The following is a 19402-nucleotide window of genomic DNA, read 5'->3' as shown; positions in this document are numbered from 1 at the left end:
TCACGAATTTCCTTTTGAAAGCTAGGAGAACACACCTGCTCTGTTGAAAGGGACTATCTGCTGGTACCGGCCAGGTGGCTCTTGCTGGTCACTCTCCCCTCTGAAGGGATACTTCTGTATGCATCCATACTTGAGACACAACTGACGCTACTTACATAGTGCTCACTTCATCAGGCATGCAAGGATCAAGGTGAACTAGAATTACAGTTAGATGTATGAGGCTGGAACTTGTGGAAGATTGTAAAATGTTCCAGTTTTTTTAAACTTTCTGGAAAGAATTGTTGAATTTAAATGCCAGTGTGATTGTCATATCAGTGTCGACTTGGGTGTTACTGCCCTCCTTACAGAGATTATTTCTGATCTAAAAGGAACACAGCTGATTCCCGTTTTGAGTGGCAATCTGATTTCTCAGTCATGTTTAGTGTCCTGAAGGAATATAGTCAGCCACAAGTCAGAGTTTTTTTATTTCTCCTCAAGACCAAGTGACGTGGAAGGTGTGTCAAGAGTGAGTGTAATCTTAGGTTTGTTGCAGCTGGAGTGTAAAAACTGTGGGAATAGTTACAAAATGTTGCCCAGGTAGGCAGTTTTTCCTGACTGATCTAATACACATATGCTACAGCTAAGCAATTTTCAGATTCTTTCACATACTTTTATTAAGTTGATGTTGCATTCACTGATGAATTCAAGTGTCAAATCCATTCATATTTTATCACTTTGGAAAAGAGGCCTAAAATGGTACAACTTTTTTACTTAAACATGAACTATACTTCAGAGAAGTATGAACAGGTCTGAACACTAATGTACAAAATCTTGAATGCACTTTCAATGGTTACAAATGGCTTAAGATAACATTTATGGAAAAGTATAGATATGGGGAAATTGCAAAACACAATTAAAACATGAAGGAACTTCCAGGCAAAGTAACATGATTTTGTATTTAATTCATTTATAAAAGCCCATTTTAAAAAGTTACTTCAAGTATTATAAATGGCAACGTTTTCTCTGTGCATAGGACTAGTCCTATCTGTAACATACAAAAAAATACAATAAATGTGTCATTATTACATACATCTTTTACACTTCACCTCAAACTTAAATACAGCTCATTACAAGTTTAGGCAGCACAATTAAAAATAACTCTGTGGAAGTAGAACAGCTGGGACATTGTGATTAGTGCAAATGTTGATGACCCTTGCTGGCAAATACAAAAATAATTGCAGAGAGAACCCAGGGATGTTTAATTCATCTAAGTTAGAAAGGGGACAGGGAGAGGCGGCAGACTTAACAGCAGGAATACTGCCTCCTGTGATATTTTTATGATTGTAAATTGTTGTTCAGAAAGATTTAAGTTTCTCACAATACAGCTGATAGCAACAGGTTAAGGGACAGGGGAAATTAGAGAGGAAGAGCTAAGCAATGTGAACGGAAGGGCATCTGCATGTCACCATTAATGCTTTGGTGTCAATAAAGGTGATCTCGATACTTCATCCCCAACACATCTGCTTGACTGCTGAGCGTGTGCTCTCTGTTTCTTGGGGCAGGGGATGGGAAGAAAAATGGGGAAACCCCCGAAAGACAAAGCAAGCAATCCTGTAAACATCAGACTTTACTACCTAATGGAACAAAGATTCAAGTAATTGCTGCAGAAAACAAACAGCCAAACACCACTTTTAATCAGCATTAAAACTAACTACAACTTGCAGCTTCATTACATTTCATGACAGTTACGTAATTAAGAAAAAGGCATACAAAAAGCTGTCTATATATACAAAATAAATTGATAAAAATGAGTGTAGTAAATGTGTTCAGTATTATAACAAATCACTTTATATGCAGCTGCTCTCTTTGGTGCCATTCAGGGATAGAAGAGCCTCTGATGTTGCATTCCTAGCCATTTTTTAGGTACCGTAAAAGATGTGTTCTTGATCTGCTCTTACGATTAAAGTAGCCGCTAATTGGAGCCTCTGTAAATGTATACCTGAATCCTCCAATTTTAGATGGTGTCCTCAGAGCACATATACTATGAAGCTCAAAGTTGGTGGGTTTTTTGGTTTTTTTTTTTTTTTTTAATAAATATGGTCAGTCAGTGCTCCAGATCTAGGCAGATCTGGTTAATTTATGTCAGAGTCAATGCATTTCTTGGTAAATCTGCCAGACACTAATGCCGCCACAGACGCTGATTTTTTTTTCCCTCCTCTTTGGGCTCTGGTGAGCTAAAACCAGACCATACTTCAGATAGATCAAGAAGTTCTTTGAGTGGATATTGCACGCTATTGAACTTAACCAAACCCTCCAAACCCCCAAAGATTATTTACAGTACAGAAGAGCTACAGAAGATCAAACGAGGGAAGAAACAGTACCTGAAAACTGTAGGCATTTAGCACTCTGGAGAACAGGACCAGTTTCTAAGAACAGCATACCAAAAGTAGCTTGGTACCTACGAATTCCACACTCAAGGGCCAGCTTTAACATAAATGTTACCATAATTTCTGCTCAAATCACGAAAAAGAAACTCCCTCTAAAATAACCCTCTGAATAATGAAAGTGGAAGTTTTCAATCAAAGGCTTATAAGGCATGACCTTGTGACACTGCAATCTCAGGATAATACTGCAGGAAATCAGTCACAATAGAAACCCTCACCTCTTCCTGCCCTCTTCCCATAATACGCCTTTGGTAGGAGCAGCAATGATGTGTGTGTTGTACAGTCTGCGAATAAATCGTCGCAAGAAAAAAATAGTATTAGCTGTGTAGTTTTAAGTATTCTTTTCTATTTATGGATGTCCTTGCCTCACCTCCACAGGGGCAGGTTTATCATCTCAAGACATTTCAGAAATCTCAAGGAGAAATCACACTGAAATCTTGCCCTACGTCAGGCTTCTGTCCTCACACTGGGACTTTAATGTCATTTTGTGTGCATGACTCTTGGTGCATGTGGATTTTTTTAAAAGAAAAAAGCAGTAAGAAATACGAAAGCATGGTTTCTAGTTCTAGCCAATGTCAACTATCCTACAGTAACTACAATACTACTTATGGCTTGCAATAGTAATTATTTTGATGTATCTAAGAGCTTAAGGGCTGTTATTTTTAGTGACTAGGTATTTTCAAGACTTACTGATACAGAGTGGGTTAAAGCACAAAACCAGCACGTACAACATGACCCAGCACCCTAAACAGTTGTTTTCTCAGGATCCATCTCCCTTCTGACCTCCTGAACAGGTAGGGCTGCTTTTCTCGCTGCATTCGCTGGAAGTTTTCAGCTCTTCAGTGCATGGGCCAAAAGGGCCTATTTCCTGGAGCACCCTGACAGCCCCCCTGCCTCTGCTGGCAGCGATACCCAAGTCTGCTTGCAACTCAACAGCCAAACAGCTGTTTGTCCTCACCAACTTTTTAATTCCTGGCTTGTTCCCTCGTTTTACCTATCCTACTCTTCGATACAGCACAGAGTGCCCTTGCTTATGGCTAGGGAGCCGTCAGGACAGAACTCTGAAAGACACAACAGAAGACATCGTCCTGCCGCCTTAGATGTGATGCCTCCTCCGCAGCCAGGGCCTGCCAGGAAAACCTGACCCCCCCATCCCACTCACTGATGAGCCCTTAGAGTTCATCAATACAACTCCCTTAGAGAACTTAATTCCTTTATATCAGTCTGGGGTTTCTCTTAGTAACCAGTTCCTCAGGGGAAAAAAAAGGGGAGGGGGTGGGTTGGGGGTGGTGAATTTGGAAGAATCATACTTGAATCATTTTACTACATTTTGTATTTGTCAAAGTGACTTTTCAGTAACGCCTGCTTTTACACCAAGAGTGGCCTCAAGAGTATCCTAAGCACACTGCTCTCCTCCTTTTCTCATCTGAAACATGAGAAAAATCTGGGACAAAATGTACCCGTGATCTGCATAAAGATGTCAGAAACATCAGCTCTTTGTGAAAAGCCACAAAAATGTGCGTTAGATATACAAAGAACTGGTTTCAGAAGAACAGCACTTGATAGAGAACACATATGGAGTTAGCCCAGTCTGTTTACTTGGAGTTTTTCCTGTAGATTAACTGTTCTGACTTAAGAAATCAAACAAGTTATACTGATGTTAGCCTAGAGTATACATACATTCATATGGGGGTATATCAAGCACTTTGGGGGTGGTAGGGGAGGGCAGAGACCATATGGCTGGATCAGTGATATTTACCATATTAGAGACATTGATTTTGCTTATAGTTCTGCTAGTCGATGACTGTGCATGTATGCGTTATCTCAGCTGTAATACACTGATGCAGTAAATGCCAGCTGATACCCTGGGCCCTCCATTACAGTTCCACCAGTGTTTTGCAAATTTTCGTATCCAGAACAAGCCATTTGAACTTGCAGTCTTTCTGTCTCTGCAAGAAATTTTGCTGGTGCAGTACTGCTGAGAGCTTATACTCTGATGAGCACTTCTCCCTTGACATTTGAGAAGAAAAAGCTAAACCTTTCAGATTAATGTGTAGCAAATGTTTTTTTAAGTTTTGAAATTAGGAAATGCAAAATTTCTTGTACAAAGTTTGAAGAAACATTCTACAACTTTTATAAAACATGCAAGTTTGGACCATTACTTCTGTCTCAAGAACATCCAACAGTGACCAAATCACATTCATAGGTTCTCAAAGTGTTCTTGTTCTAGAAGATTAATATTTAAGAAAAATTTATTCTTTCCAAAGACAAAAAGTACTTGTTTTAAACCTCACAGTATATTTGATACCTTAGTATCTCCATCATAAACATATTTGACTTAAGCAGCAATCACTCTGGGAGAGAAAACAAACAGGTTCTTTTGGTCCAGATCATCAACTCGGCTACTACCTTCGTCTGTAGCAAAAGGGCTCACGTCTATTTGTAATCAGCATCAGCTGAACATCAGAAAAGTTACAGATGGGAAAATAGTATTTGTCACTTTTTCCAGGTGCAAAATTCCAATACCACCCAAAGATGAGTTAGCAGTCTTCTCTACAGAGGAGTGAGGGGGAAAAACCCCCACGTTGGTTTGCTGTAGGTCTTGAGCTTAGGATAGACTTTATTCCTCGCACAGGAAACACATTTTGCCTTTTGTGAACAGGTACATCACTGCACAAAGCATTCAATCTTTAGCAATTCCAGCATCACTTAAACCGGACTTGAAAGTGGCAGACTAAAGCATACAAATTTTCAGTGTGTTAACACAAATGTATGATCCAACACTAATTTTCTCATAAGTACTTGATATTTGTTTAAATGGTACTTTAGAACCAATAAAAACTTGTGCCTTTATTAAAAAGATAAAACAAAGGTATAAAACAGTATTTATAAACCATCAAGAGTCCCACAGAAAAAGCAGTACTCTTCTAGTTCCATTTTCTAACAACACATAACTGCAGTAAGGTTTTTCTCAAGGGTACTTTACCATTTTGTTACTGCCTCGTACAGAACACTGCAGACATTAACAGAAAATGTAACAATTATTCATTCCTTTTTGGATTGGCTTTTCTTTGTATGCTGATAGACAATTGTTGGAAAGTAATAATCCATGTTTTTTCAATTAAAAAAATGAGTTTGCGTCTTTGAGCTCTGTCCTTGGTTAAATAAATCAAGTTAAAATGATGAGGGGGCTCAATCCTATAGCAAAAAAGCAACACCCAAGTAAAAGGCTTTTACGTTGTTGGCATTGCCTTGCTCCAAAGCACAGCTAGTAGAAGGAATCCTCAGTCCCGAAAGACTTGGAGAGCTATGATCATGGGGTAGACTGGTTACTAGGAAGAGGGGAGAAGACATCATCCAGTCCCTTCCCCATCACCTGGTGTTTGAACTATGTATAGTCGTACTTCAGACTCACTGGCCATGCTCTACGTTGATTTTTCTTCCCCACGCCCCCCCGTGTTTTTTTTTTTCTTTTCCTTTTTTCTTTCTTTCTGTACCCTGGAGACCTGCTATGGAAGTGACTTCTGCAGTGCCTAAGGTATGAAGTTTGCCCGTGGGGAAGCAGGAGTCTCTGCAATCTACCCCCACCACTGCAGCATAACAGAAATGCATAGTTCCCACTCTGGACCTTGTGCATCCAAGCAGGGCACTTCAGGATTTGGCCCTTTGGTAGCAGTATATAATTCAGTGTTGCATAAATGCACATTAAGAATCTTAAGGCATCTGTCTTAACTTCCCTGCTCTGCAATAGTGCTTACAAGAATCCATTGTACTGTGCAGAAACTTGAATTTCTTGTCTCTTTCTAAAATGTTCATGTTCCATTTTTTTACTGATCAACTTCTTCCAAACAAAATTAAGTAATATTCAAGCACAAAATGTGTTGCAGAAACCTAGTGAAACAAAAAAGGTAATTAGGGGAATTATACCATTAGCTTTGCAAAACCAGATCATAGTGCATTACAAGAATGCAGCTAGGTAACATGTAATTTACAAACTCCTGATTCAGGACAGCAGTTAAGATAACTTCAACTCGTAATTAGCCTTCTGGGAGGTGTGGGTTTTTTTGTTTTGTTTCTGTTTTAAACCTCTTATGTTTTAGAAGATTATCTGCGCTAAGAATGTCAATCCATCACCACTGACCTGTGGCTAAAGTGTCTTGGATCCCCGACTTGCAAGAATTGCTCATTCATTTTGAATTAAATTGATCGATATGAGAACACAAATGATATTTGCCTAGGTAAGGCTGGGGGCATTGGCCTTCTTTTGCAAATCATGCTCTTTTCTCTAGAATAATCTGGGAATTTTACTCGTCAGCCATAACTTTGATTGCTTCTGCTGCGTGTTATAGGCATAAAATTGAAAAATACAACTATCAGTCTGTTACAGGCTATATGAAAGTGCATGGAACAGATGTTGGATCTCACAGCTATTGCATAGTTGCTTACAATTGCAGGGGGATTGGAATTAATCACCTTGGCCTACAGAAACTGTGATCAAATCCAACTGAACTCAGAACAGCTGAAACATTGTGCTATTGAGTTAACCATTATTTGAGATAACACATATCAAAATGCTTTTGTGTTGGGTGCAGTTATGCACTATTTATTTATAAAACTTTTAAAACTACAGCAGTTTGGGCAAGTGCGACACAATCTTCCTGTATTAAATTTGGCCTGACTTTAGGAAGAGAGGGAGGATAGAAAGGAAATCCATCCCAAACTATTACCAGCTAATTGTCTAGCCTAAGCCAGTCACTTATGCTCCCTCTTTAAGTCAGTGGAAAGGAAGATTAAGACCTTTCTATAATACCCTATCAAAGGCTGCTGGGATGAACTGCTCTCAGAAGATATCTATTCCTTTCTGTGAAGAATAGAAAAGCCTTAGTAACCTGTTTAGATCAGATTAGTTTTTATATAGCTTCAGGCTGAAAGGAGTCCCTTGCTGGGACATTCATTTGCACATTTATATAAAGCATTAAGAAAAGTTGCAAAGGGAAAACTCATCATTGGTGGATTCTCATGGTTGAGTAGGTTTTTCAGAAGTACCACTAACTAGTCTAATTTTGGTCTTGTACGAGTTTACATTAAGCAGTCTGACCAACATCAGTCAAAGCATTATACCATCCCCTACAAAGACCTTTTAGACAGATTTTTTTTGCCTTGAAAACAAACAAAAAAACACCCCAAAACAATGATTCTAGGTCAGAAGGCTTATTTAAAAAAAAAAGAAAAAAATTTAAGTGATCCTAAAATTACTAAGCTCACAAAACTCAAATACTGTGTTTTCTTTCCAAATAAAATGGGAATTCCTTGCAAGTTCTGTCTCCCATTTTTTTGGAAGAAAAAAGAAAAAGAAGGGGGGGTGGGGAAGGGCGGAGGGGGTGAATGACTCAGCCCTCAGCATCTATGGTTGCTAGTTGTCCAAGTAAGATTTGTTTCTCTTCCAGAGAAAAATTTAATGGGAGCTTATAAGCTTACCACAGTATGAAGTCAACATAAAAGAAGTCTAATTTAGTCACTGGAAATACACCAAGGGAAGTTTTCATATATGCAGCAGCACTCACTGTATTTCCTGAACGCAAAGTGTGTGCCGAGCTCTTACATAAAAGATCACTGTCAATTCCAAGTGTGACGCAGTATGTGGACACCTATATTTATCTATTGACCTTCCTTCCTCGTGTGCACATAGCTTCTTAAAGTGTAAGAGCAGAGCACTGCCCACCAACATATAATTAAGAAAAAGACAGTTAAGGAGCTGTTCCTTAAGAACAGCGCTTCCTCAAGACAGCACTTCATCTTGAAATTGCCCGTTTAGCAGATTAGATTCTTTTTCCTGATCAGGTAACAAATCCAGCACTACCCACTTCAATCTAAATTACAGGATTAGTCTGACTCATCTCAGATCTAGCCAGCCCATGTTTCCTGCACTGCAGCATTACTCCCATTCTTGTCTTCTGGACAGCCATTCTGAGTTTTGTTTAGACTTTTCTATTACACATCCAACATCAGAGGACTCCTCTGCATTCCATGGCTAGTGACTTTTGACTTCAAGATGTCTATTTTAGTTTACTCATACATATACAGAAATGGCAATCAATTATGTTGGTCTTACCTGTTTCTCATTGAGATGGATGGTTAGTAATAAGCTGAGATCAGCTTTCCAATGAAACTATAATATGCTTTTTTGCACCTAAAATGTGAGAGAATCTCAATTATGTGTTTTTGCAGATTTGCACAACAAATAGCAAAGACTTCAAACCAGAAAGCACATTTATCGTATAGTGCCTATTTTAGAAAAATATTTTCCTCCCCCAATCAAACGTAAAAAGATCCAAAATCTCAGAATAGGAAGTGTGAAAGTGAGAATTACCTATCCACTACCTTAGTGTAATAACTCTTTTCAGAGCAGAGCATGAGACACAAGTTAGCCTTAACATCTAAACATGCTGACTTGATTTTATGGAACAAATTTTCCTCTACTTGACTCCAACCAATTCTTAAGGACCTTTTAGGCCTTAAAAAAAAAAAAAAAAAAAAAAAAAGGAAAAACCCACCACAAACAAAACCATAGAATCATCAGAAGTGTTACAGTTCAGGTTACCTGATTTAACATTTTCCTCTTCAGGGCCACTTTCCACCCACTGACTGTCACTGGCTAGCAATCGATTTTGTGATTCACTGAGTGGTCGAGTAGGAAAGGACTGATTGGCTCCAGAGCTGAAAAGTAAGCAAAGTCAACAGAAATTCTGTAATAGCAGTAGCTGCTTATTTCAGACATTTGTAGAGTAGTGAAGTTACTTAAGAGCAAAGCAAACAAAAAACACCTACACTGCCAACTACAAATGGCCCTCGGTCCCCAACGCCTATTCTCCTACAGGCTTGTTCCAGTCAGCAGTCTAAACGCTTATCTGACATAGGCCACTCACAGTTCTAATGGAAAAAAAGCACAGATTGATAGACAAGAAATGGCATACTGACAACAATGCTGCTGCCACACAGTGAAAAAAAAAACCTAACCAGTACTGTCTGGAAGAACAACCTAATGCCATCTTATCGCATCAGTAAATGCTAGGGCCTTCTGCTGAACATCTTCCTAATGCAAAAGGATACTCCGCTGTTCGCACAAGGGTCCTGCTCTCGTGTATGTTGCACTGGAAGCAACTTCTTCTCAGTATTGCCATTGAGCCCGCCTAATGCCTGATAACTCAGGTGACTGCTGTTGACAACAACCTTCAGCTACAAATTCACCAAACTACACAGAAGACTTCTAAAATGGCAACTGTAAACACCCCCTAAAGTTTCACATACTCCTGCGTCTTTGAATCTAAAGCAGGCTTCCTGAAAATACACTGAAGATACAAAACATGCAAATTTGGAGGGATAAAAAGTAATGAACTAAAAACCCTCCAGTGCTAAAAACCAGCAATAGCCAGAGTGATCTACCTCTCTTGCAAACTCTGTCTCAGCATCCCTTGTTTAAACGTGCTGGAGGAGGTGAAATACAAATAATACCTTCCCTTTCTCTCATTCCAAAAAATATCTTTTTTTACCATGGACTATTACTCAGTCTTCCCTAGGACTTTTTTGATTGTGGTTAAGAGCCAGTAAGCTCTCTACTTTCTGTATTACTGCTTCCTTAGAGCCATATCCTGTGTTGTAGCTCAAAACCAAGAAACAGACTTTCTGCATCAAGCAGCACCATTTTTTAGTCTTGATCTATTGTGTCCTTCTCAGAAGACTTACAAGCTCACTCTGAAGATGACAAGTATAAAAAATTAAAAAATAATTTTGAAACATTTTTTTCTCCAGATGAAGTACAGGACAGTACAAAATCAGTATCTTAAATGCTACAGTTACCTTTTGGCAGGTTCATTTTGGCTTGAGACAGTAAGTTGTTCTGGATCCATAATCACCAAACGAGTTGGAAAATTACACCCGTCGCCCAAACTAAACCAGAAACAAAGATGCAAATCGCTGTTTGTAGTTGACTTAAATGAACTGAACAAGTGTCCATGCAAAAGGCAAACGCGACAGGCTTGAATCAATTACTTGAGTGCAGCATTGAACTCCAGACTTAAGCAAGGCAGTTCTACCACTAAGCCAGATGATAAGTTAATTAAATCTTGGAGCTCAAATGATTCCCATCCTATCACTCAGTATGGATTGCTGAGCACAGCACTAGTCTGTATTTCAGAAACATCGCTGTGTTTCTGTAGACTGTAGCCCTAGTCTTTCCCCAAACCACTGTGCACACGTAGTCAGACTATCTGGTATTTACAACCACAGAAGCTGTAGCATAAATAATATTCTGGTGGCCATGCTTTCCCCTCCGCCCATTATTTTGAGGTTAGCTAAGCCTTCTTTTAAAGCAAGTTTAATCAGGTCACATGAAAAGTCATGGTAGTTGAGCAAACAGCTGAGGCAACTTAAGATCTTGTTATTACCTCTGCTGTTTGCTACCAGACCTCAGCTTCACAAATGGGTTCACCAACATTTTAAACTGATACACAACCCCCCAAAAGCAGTGTTGAAACACGGCTCCTACTTTGTTCTGCTGGCTTTTGGGAGTGGTGGGAGTAGGCAGCAGGTCAGTCTTGCTTCATCAAGCTTCTCTGATGCTTGTCTGCAACTCCCCAACACCGGCTCAGCTGAAGTTTTAAAACCAGTATTTTGCACCGTATCAGAATTTTTTTTTGCACTGCTGCTTATTTACATGCACTTGCTCAGGCGGCTTTCAATACCCAAACTGTCATCTACAGCAAAAGGAAATCTGTCAAGTGTTTTCAGGGGTAAGAGGGGGTGTTTTTAAACTGATGTTTTTTCAGTGCAGCTGAAGTTCAAGCTTTGGATCTTCTCTAAGTTGCTGATTTCTGTTCTATAATCAGACACTAATACTACCACCAAAAGGTGTACAATTTTTGAAATACAATTCTCAAAGCTCTCCAAACTTCCGTATTTAGAAGCCCCTTGTCAATGAGGCCCTTGTTTCCGAATGAAAACCCTGTGCAGAATTTGCTCAGTTTTCTCCTGCACATTTTCCCTACACCAATATTCATTGTGCAGGATTTACAAGTTGGCTTTTCAGCCGTGCTTTGTTTTTTAGGAGAAGGGAAAGCAAGGTGAAAGCCATGGAATCAATTTATTCCCCAATTCATTCCCATTCAGACTGAATACCTGGTAAAAATAGGGAGTAGCCAATACTTCTTTTCATCTCCGAAAACCTCCCTCAGATTTTTGCTGCATCCAAGAGAAAAGCCATTTTTATCAGGGCCATTTCGAAATGTGGGTGCACGGAATGTTTCTGTAAAAGAAAAACATGCAGTATCTCTAAAATGATAAGAAGTCAGGGAAGACGAATAAACAGACTCAAATTTCTCTATTGTGAAAACAGTGTCGGGCAAGCTGAGACTATCTTGGTGTGTATTATGGGGGAAAAAAAAAAAGAGTCATCTCAAGTAATCAGAGAGCATAAAAAAAAAATCACAGGGTTAATGACAAAAATAGAAATGAAAGGTAAGAAAGTAAGCAGAACAGTCATCTTTCTCTCTTTACATTTAACATAAGGTCTGAGACAGAGCTAAGTACCATCAGCATGCCAAAGATACCACATCCCTTATTCACTGATGGCTAGCTCTCTCTTTGGCCTGTGAAGCCTTCTTTGAGCAGAAGACTTCCTCTTCTAGAAGCAATTTACCATAAGCACTACTGGACCTAAACCCATACAGGACAGTTTTTTCCACTTCTGCCAAGGTCTGAAGTTGAATTAAGAGCATTCTGTGGTATCAGAGAAACATGAGATCTATTACATTAGAAACACAGACACACCATGAACTGTAGCAAACCACCACCATTTTTCTAGTCAGTCGGGTTACACCCTTGGCCAAGAACCGTGAGGACTCATTCCTCTCCCCATACCAACAGCTTGTCTTTTTACAATCATGATCCAGAAAGTAAATAAAGTACTGACTGTATTGCCTATTATGACCACTGACTTTTGGGCAAGTAACATGCTAAGATTTTTTTCAAAGCTAAAAAAGAGACTGTGAATATTCCTTAGCTGTAGATATGTCAAAAGAAAAAGGACTCAAACAACCCTCCTGTCAAGCAATCAAAAAAATTCTTTTTCTTCCATCAAAAAATTCCAGCAAATTGAAAGTTATTTCACTTTTAATCAACCCACTTATTTTTAAGGATAGAAATGTAACTTCTGTTGAAAGGTATAAGATTTTGACTTACTCAGTTGTGGAAATACTCACCAGCCCCCCCCCCCAAAAAAAAAAGACTTTCAAAAATGCTTTAGCAAGAACTTCAGATATTTTAACTAATGCACGTAACTTGCTTATGCTGGTCAATGCCATTTAAAACATTTAGGCATAGAAATTACAGAAATCTCTTATTATTTAGGAAACGTGCATCAGTGTTTCCATTTTTATCACACTGCTTTTACTTCCTAATAGTGAGGTCCATTTTACTTCACAGGATTTAAGAATAGTCTTTTGAATCTAGCTCAAAATGTAATATGTTCATATACAGTAGAGCCTTCACCTTGACCGGGGCCACCCAGCTACTCAAAGTATTAGAACAACAGGGTTACTGGCAAGTAGCAATTGTGTTATATACTTAACACTATATAAAACCACAACAAAAATGCACAGTGCCTCAGAGATCTCAAAAATACAAACAAAAGAAATTAACATTCATCATGAATCCAAATGCTTGGCTCCAGCAGAGGACCCCTACACATGCTTCATCTTCCCATGTTTCACCTTTAATTACTTTCACCAAATATGCTTCTTATTGCACAGTATTTAAAAATTCTGTTTTGATGTGATGGCGTATCTTGTAGGCCTCACATTCTCATCGACTTGTTGGTTTTCTGAACAAGGAACCGCTCCATATTCCAATTAACTGACCTATGGTTGATCTGTTTTTGCCAACTAGCCAGCAGTGGTAGCTGAAGAGTGACAGTATGCTGATGAAGAACATGGCTGCCACAAAGAAAAGGAATAGTACGTGGAATTTTGCATGGGTATCTGGCAATTCATTCTGAGGAGAAAGAGAGAAAGAGATTAATACATTAACACTTTTTAGCAACTAATGCAGTATTGTTTTCTGCCACACCCATTCTGCTATAGATCTTTCATCTCACTTTTCACAGAGAAAAAAAAGCACAACCTTGGCTTTCCTTTCATGTCATGTTAAACTGGTATACAACAGCATTTAAAGCTGATGGGTACCCCTTCCACCTGAGTTTAGTAGCATGAGTGCGTATGTTCATCTGTTAGTTTTTACATGCACAGTAGGGGGCAAGGAAAAAAATTTCCTATACTAAAAAACATTAACTGTCCAGCCACAGCCAGAGAGACACAGGGAAAACATGTCCAAAAAATCACTTTCTTTGAAGGGAAGAAAATACAACAAAAACGTCCAAACCCTTTCCTGACAAGGTAATAATACTGAACCTACTTCTGAACTGGTGTAAGGAACGTAAAAGGGAAATGGCTGTCACATTGTGTTTCCAAGACTGAACAACTAGACAAGACCTGGGACAGATCTTCAATTTTTGATGATCTCTAAGGTTTAGGCAACAACCAGCATGTACCTAGCAAAACAAATTTGCCATGTCTGACCAGGAAGAAGTGATTCACCAGAAGATCTATGTGAAAAACAACAATTTCAGTACAACCACCATATAAAAAATAACCTCCCACCCATATTGGATAGCCGATTCCACCCCCAACTCCAACTATTTTTAAGCTTGCACTTTCAAGAGACCAATGGGATTTGTAACAATACTGTTCCAGTTCTATATCCTCAAAATCACAGTACTTTTAAGTAGTTGACCTTTAACAGCACTATGAAAGCAGAGAGGCTATTTTTATTCAGCTGTTTAGTTAGCATTATTGCCATTACTTTTTCCATTAGCTCATTCAGTATACCCACTTATCTAAGGCTGTTTTTTTTTTTTTTTAGACTAAAACACACTTCAATTAAGATCAAGTGCACATAAGTATATCTATATCCCTGTACACTGCCTATATTCATAGGCAACAGATTACAAGTCTCCTTCTTTCTGTGATGGTGTAAATAGCTACAATGAATGACTGAAAAATTACAGTAGGAACAGTATTTAAATAATTACAGCAATATTGGATTTTACCTTTGGACAATTCTCTGCAGCTTTCCTGCGGCAAAGCTTTGCACAAACAAAGACAATTTATTAAATGCTAGTATTATGTTAAGATGAAGTGTTTGAAAACAGCACAGGCTTTGTTAAGAACGAAATGGTTGGTGTGCACACGTGCTCTCGGACGTGCCGAGTTCCAACGCCCATCAGCAGCCTTAGCCCCTGTTCTCCAAGAGAATGGAGGAGAGAGTACGTAAGAGCACACTACTAACTTCCAAGTCATGAAATTTTCTACCGAAGCATAGAAGTATTGCTATTCAGATTGTGGCTGGATCACTTTCAAGTGGTTCCTCAGGTTGAACAGCATGACTACATCAGGTGCCTTTTTTGCTAATTGTTTCCATCATAAGTAAGGTTTATGTGAATATTCTGTATGATGAAACCATTCATAAAGGTCTGAAATGCTCAGAATACTCCAGAGGTATAAAGCAATGGTTTATAAATTACAAAATCTTTCTGACTTTGGAACATATCTATTACCATTAGATGTAGTTTCAGTCAAAACCATAGAAAAATAAATTGCAATTCTTTGCACAATTTTCTTTGTTTAAAAAAGGAACCCATAACACATCAGTACAGCTTTTCTTCTTCCCAATATCCTTCAATACTGAGATATGTTTGTGGGATGTATCTTTACCATAACATCTGAAATGGAATCAGTACTTAAGAAAATAAAGCAAGAAACAGGAAAGCTTAGTTTAAATTAGCTTTTGAATTCCAAACTTTATATCTAAAGAGTGGTATTAGCCGTCTCAGCTAAGATGCTAGCACTTAATGAACCTGTTGTAGGGAAGATGTATGGCTTTTAAGATACATTAATCTGTGCAGAAAGCCTAGTGAGAGTCCAGGCATTTACCCTAGAGTCAGGCAGATATACACAGTATTTTCAAAAATGCTGGCTACCAGCAAGAAAACGATAGCAGAGTCCAGCTCTCTGAACTGCCGTCTAAGTTCAGTTTCCTTATTTACTGGCTTTTTTTTTTTTTAATGCAGTTTTGCTTAGAGAATTTGTGCTACAGTCCCTCTTCCCACTGCTGTAGGGATACATGGTGTTTTGTGATCCCTTGAAATCAAGGCTAGCAAAATACATACTCCAATTGCTGCTTATTCCTAAGCTTCATGTTAAAGCGACGATGACTTTTCCTACCTCAGAGCACACTGCAGTGTTCCCCACTTTCCTAATTAATTTTTGTAACTTCTATTTCTATGACTCTCTTGGAATTGCATATTTAAACAAAATAGTTCTCTATAAAGAATTCTCAGGCCGGTTGATTTTGAAGCTCAAAGAGCAGTAGCAGTAGCAGCTTAGTCTTTGTGTTTTCTGTGGGCCAGAAAACTAAGTTTATTTCAGTTGCATCTTCCTAAAACAGCAGCTCTATAACCTGGAGAAGGATTTTTTGAATTATGCACGATTAATCTGCATGATCCCCAGGGAGCATTTACCTTTTCTGACTACCCAGTTTCAGCCACTGGTTGTACATTCTTAGTGACAGTTGCAGAACTGAAGCATCTTTCAAAAAAGGCCAATTCCTTCCTGGAGAGAAGCATGCAGGCTTTGAGCGCGTGTAACAGGCTTATTCACAGTTGTGTTCTAGCAGCAGTCCACATGCCACAGCACGTGAAAAGAGAGTGAAACTTCAGACATTAGTTATTTAAAATAATTTTGTTCAGCAGCAACACCAACGCAGAAACTCGCAGGTGAGAGAGCTGCAATTGCTTACAAAGGGAAGCAATTCACACAATAAAATTTGGGCTGCTTAGCACATGTAATAGACTGAAGCCAGTCACTATTCTGAAGAGTCCCCTACAAACTCCTTCACAAGCATAGAGTCATTTAAGCATATATCAGGTCACAAAAAACCCCAAACGAAACTCACAACAAGAACAGTGCTGTCAGAGCTTGACTCGTTACTCATCTTTTAGTAGCTAAGGTCTAGCTTAAATCTAGAAAAACCTCAAAAGATCTGGTGTATGTCCTTATGTGTATATGCAACAGGAATGCCTTCTAACTAAGGATCTGGAATTGCTCTTTTTTGTTGGTGGTTTTTTTTTGTTGTGGTTTTTTGTTGTTGTTGTTGTTAATACAACCAGAATTTTGCAGAAGCGTGTGCCATCTACCCAGAACACATATCACATCCTTGAATTAGCTATACTCAGGATTGCCAAAATAATTTGGAGGACAATGAAAGACACTGAAAACAGCTGGAAAACATACGTGTTTCAAGGAGGAGGGAGTGCAGCAAGAATGAGCGTAGATAAATATACACTGGGAAGTACCACCGTGCGCTATGTAAACAAGGCATCAAGGATTGGGCATTCAGCCAGTGCTGGTGTTTGTGTCAAATACGTTTGGTTAAACTAAGGTTTTATCTGCTCATCTTTAACAACTTCCTAGGCAGAAATAAAAATGTCATGAGTATAGGAAAAGTAGTTATGAGTATAAAAAAAAGGAGTCATTCGCTTTCCCTTGATCTAGAAAACAAATTTTAACATCTGCATCAGTGTGTAAGCCTGTGGTAAACATTTACAGCCACTGTGGTTGTTCCATCCCTATATGAACAGTATCAAGATCCTTCTTCAGCACTTCTCCATAGAGCATGAAACATGCTATGTAAAAGACTTGCATGTGCAAGTGGGAAACACAAAGACTTTCTTCAACAGAAGAGTTAGGTAGGTGTGCATGCCTCATAATGTTTGCAAGTATCTGCATATATGTATCGTGTCTTTATGCAAGTATTATCAACAGTGCAAAACAATGGATTGCTAAAATTTGTGTAGTTAGCACATACACCTTCACAACCTCATTACTACAAGTTCTGAAGTGACCAAGGCTACACTCTCCAAGAAGCAGTTCATCTTCCATCCCAACACTGGATATATACAGCAGTTTGTTGCACACTTTCCTGAGAAACGTCTATGAGGGAGCAAAAAAGAAACCTTCTGAAGGTATACTGTAACATTTCTGATAGTCAAGCTTTGGGGGGAAAAACAACATCTAGAGACCCTCAACAAAAAATGTCAAAACAGTAATCTGTCTGATGCTGTAGCAGACAAAGCTAAGCATTAGCAACATACTGAAGCAGCCTACAGATGGCACGTGTCAGCAGTACTCCGCTCTGATCTGGATACAGATGTAGAGAGAAGCTTCCAGGACTCTATTCTGCAGTCAACAGCACTTGCCTAAAAGCTTACATACTAGAGACATACTAAATTTTGCAAGCCTACATGATTATGGTGCTGCCACCTCTTTCTGGAAGTCTCCTTTAATTAGGTTATTATAAGATCAGAGGAGCATTAGCTTTGTGGAATGAGTGATTTAATATGAGTAAAGTGAGTCAGAGACCTACTCTAATGATAAGATCATGGCATCACCAGATTCTGTCTTGGAAGTAAACGGAAATGAAAGCAACAAGTGCAAGCACACAACTACATTGCCTATTGTCACATTTCGGAAGTAGCCATTCTTGCAGAAAGCATTTTTAACAACTAAATCATTAAAAAATTCCCTCTTAAGTTTATTTCCTCTGCTCAAGGGTCCACTTCAATATTGTGACCGATGGGCTTTGGAAGAGCCTTGCTGCAAATGCTGGTATTAAATGTTCATTGTGATCAGATGTCTTGCTGACTTTTGTTGCACTAACACTTAGGAAATGAGGTGACAAAGCAAATTCATTTTTTTTGCTCAAGCACTTACAGGTAAATATGTAAGAGCGCATCTACAGTTTCATTAGAAATTGCATATAAAGCACTGGAAAGCAGCCAAGCAGATGTTAAATTAAAAATTTAACTATTTACAGTCAAGCAAGACTGAAAAGCAGAATCCAGATCATTTCATTTGAAGTATCTGTCAAGCCACAGCTATAAATTTATGGCTTTCATCTCACACAATACTGACACAGCTCAATTCCCACGTAGTTCCTTGCTCTCCAGTGACAGGCCGCTATACAGAACTGACAGACTAAGAGAAACATAGTACTTTGGCAGATCAGACCCATAGCCTTAGATGAACACAAACAAACATACATCATTTATCTTACCTGTCTAATGCCAACTGTCTAAAGTACAGCTAATTCTGAATACATGACCAAACTTCTCTTACCCTGACATGGCAACATCTTTTTTCTCCAATAAAGATTATTTCTATAGCTACAGATAATGACTGCTTTTCCCAGTTACTCTGACAGCAGCTAGCATCTAAGAAATATGTGCTGTTATTTACTTATAAAGATGTGATGGAGAGCCTTTCACTTACAGTGGTTTTTCCCATGCTAGTTAATGGAAACTGGTTAAGGGAAATCTGATGCTAGCTCTTCTGCCTAGAGACAGGAAGGCACAGTACAAGGTTTTGGAGATGAAAGTTTTGGAGATGAAAGGGAACAACACCAGAAGACACTCTTTTCAGCCTGAAATGTGACCAGAACAAAAGTGATAGGAGGAATATAACACTGACGTACAAGGATGGTTGCCCTTCACATAAATGTTATTAAATCTACTAAGATGCATTATGTGTATCGATCATTTGACAGCTGATAATAGTTGCAAAGAAGATGTATATCATTAACACTCTACATCTCTTAGCATTCTACCCATATCAGATTGATAAAAGCCACTAGAATGACGTTCAGACACGCCTATGTAGGGACTCCAAAACAGAGCTCGGTCAGTTCCCAAGAAATTAATCTGCTTTATCTGGTAGCAGATTATCCATAGACAAGTCTAGGAAGATACAAAATTGTTATTTATATTTCACGTTTATCAGTATTTTCATGTATACGTGTGTGTATACATATAT

General features: G+C 38.7%; 1 protein-coding gene across 2 annotated transcripts in view; it reads right to left on the bottom strand.

Annotated features, from left to right (window-relative positions):
* ZDHHC20 (zDHHC palmitoyltransferase 20) overlaps positions 1–19402 on the bottom strand; it is a 69062-nt gene that overhangs the window by 14609 nt on the left and 35051 nt on the right. The window contains exons 8-13 of one of the 2 annotated variants that reach the window (XM_075139932.1): positions 13337–13469; positions 11598–11724; positions 10281–10370; positions 9025–9140; positions 8536–8613; positions 4642–6314 (exon numbers count right to left, since the gene is read on the bottom strand). In XM_075139932.1, the coding sequence (XP_074996033.1) occupies positions 8576–8613; positions 9025–9140; positions 10281–10370; positions 11598–11724; positions 13337–13469 (504 nt within the window). In that variant the 3' untranslated portion in view covers positions 4642–6314; positions 8536–8575. Of the gene's footprint in view, positions 1–4641; positions 6315–8535; positions 8614–9024; positions 9141–10280; positions 10371–11597; positions 11725–13336; positions 13470–19402 lie in introns of those variants that run through there. The other variant, XM_075139931.1, reaches the window with a different exon arrangement.

The sequence above is a fragment of the Calonectris borealis genome, chromosome 1, assembly GCF_964195595.1.
Source record: "Calonectris borealis chromosome 1, bCalBor7.hap1.2, whole genome shotgun sequence".
In the NCBI taxonomy this organism is placed as follows: domain Eukaryota; kingdom Metazoa; phylum Chordata; class Aves; order Procellariiformes; family Procellariidae; genus Calonectris; species Calonectris borealis.
The sequence above is the reverse complement of the archived record's forward strand: the minus strand, read 5'-3'. Positions and strand labels throughout refer to the sequence as shown.